This window comes from Malania oleifera, chromosome 6 (genome assembly GCF_029873635.1).
Source record: "Malania oleifera isolate guangnan ecotype guangnan chromosome 6, ASM2987363v1, whole genome shotgun sequence".
Classification (NCBI taxonomy): domain Eukaryota; kingdom Viridiplantae; phylum Streptophyta; class Magnoliopsida; order Santalales; family Ximeniaceae; genus Malania; species Malania oleifera.
In genome coordinates, this window is record NC_080422.1 from 82890711 (window position 1) to 82895982 (window position 5272).

At 36.5% G+C, this 5272-nt stretch overlaps 1 protein-coding gene across 1 annotated transcript; it reads right to left on the reverse strand.

The window, feature by feature from the left end:
- Positions 1 to 337: 337 nt before the first annotated feature.
- LOC131157605 (cytokinin dehydrogenase 3) lies at positions 338 to 3827 on the reverse strand. The gene is made up of 5 exons (XM_058111889.1): positions 2897 to 3827; positions 2125 to 2252; positions 1661 to 1948; positions 1086 to 1357; positions 338 to 817 (listed from the first exon to the last, which is right to left on the reverse strand). The coding sequence occupies exons 1-5, from the start codon at positions 3744 to 3746 to the stop codon at positions 520 to 522; spliced, it is 1836 nt and encodes a 611-aa protein (XP_057967872.1). The 5' UTR covers positions 3747 to 3827; the 3' UTR covers positions 338 to 519.
- Positions 3828 to 5272: the final 1445 nt, after the last annotated feature.

Consider the following 5272-nt stretch of genomic DNA (forward strand, 5'->3'; position numbering starts at 1 on the left):
ATTCATTATGATCCGAATAACACAAAAATCATGATACCTACTACACACACACATATATATATATATATATATATATATATATATATATATGTAAATGTCAGATTTTCTTAGATTTTTATACCAAACTCAAATCCCTATTTGGATGTTAACAAACCAAAAAAAAAAAAAAAAAAAAAAAAAAAAGCGCAAAGCGCAAAAACCACGAGGCTTATAAATTCCACATCATTAATATCAACTTGCATACCTACCTAGCTGAACATTTAATAACAAATCCTAAATATATAGTAAAGGTGATTCAAGACTAAATGAGTTAGAATAATACTAAAGAAAAACATAATTTGAACAAAGTTTTTAGGTGCATTTCGTACCGACTTGTAATAAAATATATCGTGTACATTTAAATAATATAGTATACTGTGATTTTATTGATAATTAGTATGAAATACACATAAATAACTATATATGATTTATTTTTTTGGATTTTCATCAGCTCAATTAATTCCACATCCATCTTGTCGTTCACTTAATTGAATTGAAAATCCTTTGGCCGGGTGATAATATCATTTTGGGATCAAATTTAGCTTTTCTTTCTTGAAAAGTAGTCCATTTCGATCCAAAATGATTCACCCAATCTTCCTTTCTGGTGTAGTGGGGGAGATATTGCTTGAACTCAATGCCAGCTTCGTCACAAAACCTCAAAATTTGCTTATTTTTCTCATCAAATACTTCCCAATTATTTGAACCTGCCGAATGCAAGAACCCTATGGTGTAAAAAACATCTTCGTCTGGTATAACTGCAGACATTCTATCATCCCATCTGCAATTTTATTACATTTTTCATCAAGGTTATGTATAATTAATTAATCAATTAAAGTACTTAAAAAGAAAATAAAAATAAATATAATGCATAATAAGATAAATCTTTAATAAACCCAAAAAAACATATGGAGTGTTATCCCAACTAGAAAAAAGATGGGTTTCAAGGTCACATGGATGCCATTCACTCTTGCGTCTAACGAGATACCACTCAGATTCTTTTTAGGGGTAGGTCAACAATTAAATAAAAATTATTAACATGTACTTACTTATTTCGGTTCATGGGATAAATGAGAGTGGGTCCAAGAACAATCTGGTTTTGATTAAGCATAATATCCTTGAAAACTCCCGAGTTGAAATCTGAAATGTGAGATTTTGGAACAAAGAGATTGAGCCATGGATGAGGAACATCCCACAACCCTTTTGATTGAAGCTCTAGCTCTCCCTTTCTTACCCTATTCAAAAAATTGACATAGGTCACATCCTTTGTGAACTTTAAGCCAGGTAGATAGCTTAATCCTTCAAGCAATTGCTGGAGTTCCTGCAATTATCAAGATACGCAAAAACAAATTTACTTTTTATTTTATTTTATTAGCAATAGATAATATATATATATATAGCCAAATAATATCCTTGGACCTCAAGATTCCATGCTTTGTAATAGTTGAAGAGGGTTGTCAGAGTTATATATATGCAACCTTTCACATAGAAGTTATTTTCTTGAATTCAATTGATGATAAAAGATTTCATGACTAATAAGTCATAAGGGAGTAATTTTAATGTTGATCAACCCTGCCCTCTAAAAAGTATATATATATATATATATTAGGTGTGGTAGTAGTACCTGATCAATGGTATGGGCAGTGAAATCATCATAATACTTGGCTACTTCTAGGGTATAGAGGAGACCATGGGTATTGACAAGGGAGTGAATGGTGGAGAGGTCAGAGTGGGAGAAAAAGGAGGATCTCCAGTTATTAATGGGGCTGTGGTGTGAAATGAGGGAGCCTTCCAAGTAATCCAGTCCTCTGTTATTATTGCTTCCTTTTCCACCATTATTGATTGAGATCAGATGCTCTTGATCTCTGGTAAATGCACTGAAATCATCATAAATCATTCTCACCCACTTCACCTGCAATACATTAATAATAACAAAATCAATTAGTACAGTACTAAACTCCATTGATATATATCATCAGAGAAAACAGTTTTACTGGTCAATAAAAAGAAAAGAGTGAGAAAAAAAGGAAACCCAGATGATGGAATTAATGTGCATATGTTTATATGCTTTAAATTGATGAGACATACCCTGGTTGGGGCAGGCTGTAAGGCAACTCTGGCTCTGGTAATAATCCCAAACTGACCTAAGCCTCCCAGAACAGCATAGAACAGCTCAGAGTTCATGTGTGAGGAGCAAGTCACAAACTCTCCTTTCCCTGTATGAGTAAGGTACCACTCCATAAGAAACACTCTCATATATAAGTAATATATATAATGTCATATCTCAAAAAATTTGAAATAGAGAAATATATAATATCGCATTAACCCCATAACAAGCCAAAAACTTAGCACGTGATCCGTCCATAACCTTATTCCATAGTAATTAATTAAAAAACAAAGCCGACATATATATAAATGATCTGAGCTCTGAAGCATTGCAACCCCAATATATATATATATATATATATATATATATATATATATTTGCACTGAGCTCTGTAACACTGCCATATATCCCAATAATCTCCCCATGTCAGTTCAAAACCTGCTCTTCAACCATATTCCAGTGTGTCAGTGTGCGCGTTACAAACAGTAGAACATACTATGTCCTATACTGGATCATAGAGCAACATGTGGGAGCAATATTACATATCAGGCTCCCAACATTAATTAATCTATGTGCTGAATTGAAAGTAACACACACACACACACACACACACACACATTTCTCTATATATCACAGCTTTTATGTCTTCAAGATCACCGGCCTACCTAGCCTGCAGCAGTTATATATTAAACCCTAAACCCTACTGATCATAAAAGAGAGAGAGAGCTGTGTAGATAAGTTAACTAAATATACCAGTAACAACGTCGAGTTCTTGAACATTGCTGATCTGAGGACCATAACGGAAAGTTTGGCCGCTGATTCCGGCGTTTGAGAGCGTGCCGCCGACGGTGAGGTACAAGTAATCAGTCCACGAGACCGGTGCAAGTCCGTGCTTGAGCGCGGCGTACAACACGTCGATCCAGAGCTGCTCCCCGCCGACGTCGGCGTGAAACCCGCCAGAGGACGAAGAAGGGTTTCGCGAAACCTTAATTCTAGTCCCATTGCCACTGTTATAATTCAAGGCCCTCATGTCCACCACAACCCCATTTTTGGCCATGGCCTGGCCCCGGACGGAGTGGCCGTGGCCTCGCGCGGCCACCCCGACCTGGACCGGGGAGTTGTATGAGGACTTCATGAGGAAGATGAGGTCCTCTACGGTGACCGGGGAGAGGACGGCGGCCGGGATCATTCGAACCAGCTTGCCAAAGTCACTGGAAGCCAGTGCAATGGCATCAATATCTGAAGTGAGCTTGGTGGCAACATCAAGGGGGAGAAGGCCTTGTGGGAGGAGGCTGGTGGATTTGGGCCGTAGATTCTGTATGATCACCATCAGACGGCTCAAAATGAACACCCAGAAGAAATGCGTGGGAATTGAGGGAGGAGACTTGGCCATGGGAGATAGAGAAGGTGTTTGGGAGGTGGGAATTTGAAGGGAAGAAGCAAATGGTGGTGGGGGCTCGTAGAAGGGGGACGGGGGGTACTTATATAGTGGAAAGGAAAGAAAGAAAGAAAAGAAATTGAGAAAAGGAAATGAAAGTTGAAGTTCTTCTGATAATAGTTTTTTTTTTGGATAATTTTTTTTATGGGGAGGAATGATATTCATGAAAACGAGGAAGAGATCTTGGTCTGGAGTGGAGAAATCTTGGGCATCTGGATTTTCAAAGACTAGCTAGCTTCGGTGTGTCCAAATACGTACATATATGCGTATGGATGGATGTTTGTATATATATAGGATTTCATCATCAACTCCATCATCTCATTATATATTGCTTGTTTTATTATTTGTCTCTGCAGGGATCGGAGTTGCTCTCCCTGTTTGCATATATTGGATGAGATTCCAGCTCTCAACTCTAGCCACCCACAGTTTTGTTCATTCTTGTGGGCCTGCGGCTGTAAAAATTTTAGATGGACTTCATAAAATTTTTTAATCATGTTTGGGTGATTTTCTCATATTCCATTAAATTTTTCAAAATATCCTTTCAAGCTTATGGGGGAGAAATGCTTAATCACAAGGAACAATAGTCCCTCCACATAACATTTGGATGTCACAATTAATTGTTTGAGGTTTATTTATACTTAAACTCTTTAAAATGATGTGAGATCCACCTCATTGAAAGTCAAATATCAAAGCATGGACCCGTGTCATAGGACCGCGTATGAAACATACTTATATTATTGGTTAAAGCGCTAGAATCATATTTTATAATTTATGGGCTCTCTTTTGTATTGGCCAAAATATTGACATCATATTTTATAATTCATAGGTTTCAAACCCTATGTAGAGGAGTCTCCACTCTTCCAGTCTTATTAGTGAATGTGCTTTTTTGTTTATTGAAAGTCATAGGTTGTATTATACAAAAAAAAGGGTATACGAGACCAAGATATAGTTTGAATAGTTTATCTCCTATTTCATATCTCTCCTCACCCTTCCATATTCGAACTTGAAGGTATAGTTGGTATAGTTTATCTCCCATTTCATACCACATTCAAACTTGAAATATATATATACACCCTTTCATATTCGAACTCAATTGAGATCTTCAACATGAAAGTGTCAAGCTTTATCAGTAGTACTATTGAAAACACTCTCAAAGAAAAACTTAACCAAACTACATGGATTAACTTTACCACTGATCGTGATCATGATGAAAATGTTTTGGTTATTTCCTTTTACTCAATAGTATAAATGGTCATCCTTTTTGTCTTTTTGTAATTGTCTTTTTTTTGGATTTTTGAGGGTGGCTTTGGACAGAAATGGGAATATATGTGTAAAAGTATCTTTAGTTATTTGAATGGGCTTTTCTTAATTAAGAGGGGCGTTGAGGCGTGGGGAGGATTCTCTTGTTTGGATGAAGCTAGCTAGGAATTGCTTTTAATTGGAAATGAGAAGGAAGGATGCAAGGTGGAGACATCAACCGGATTTTTTCTTCATTGCAAGATTTTGTGTGTACCAATCCATGCCTACATGTAAATCTAGCTGTAAAGTCAAGCTAGCTGAACCCATAATTGCTCTTGTCCTTCTTGTCTTATGAACCCACCCTTTTAAAATTTCCTCTTTAATTAATATATACATACATAATCCCTCCCCCTTATTCTTTCCACTTTGTATATAGTAATTGCAGTATTTGA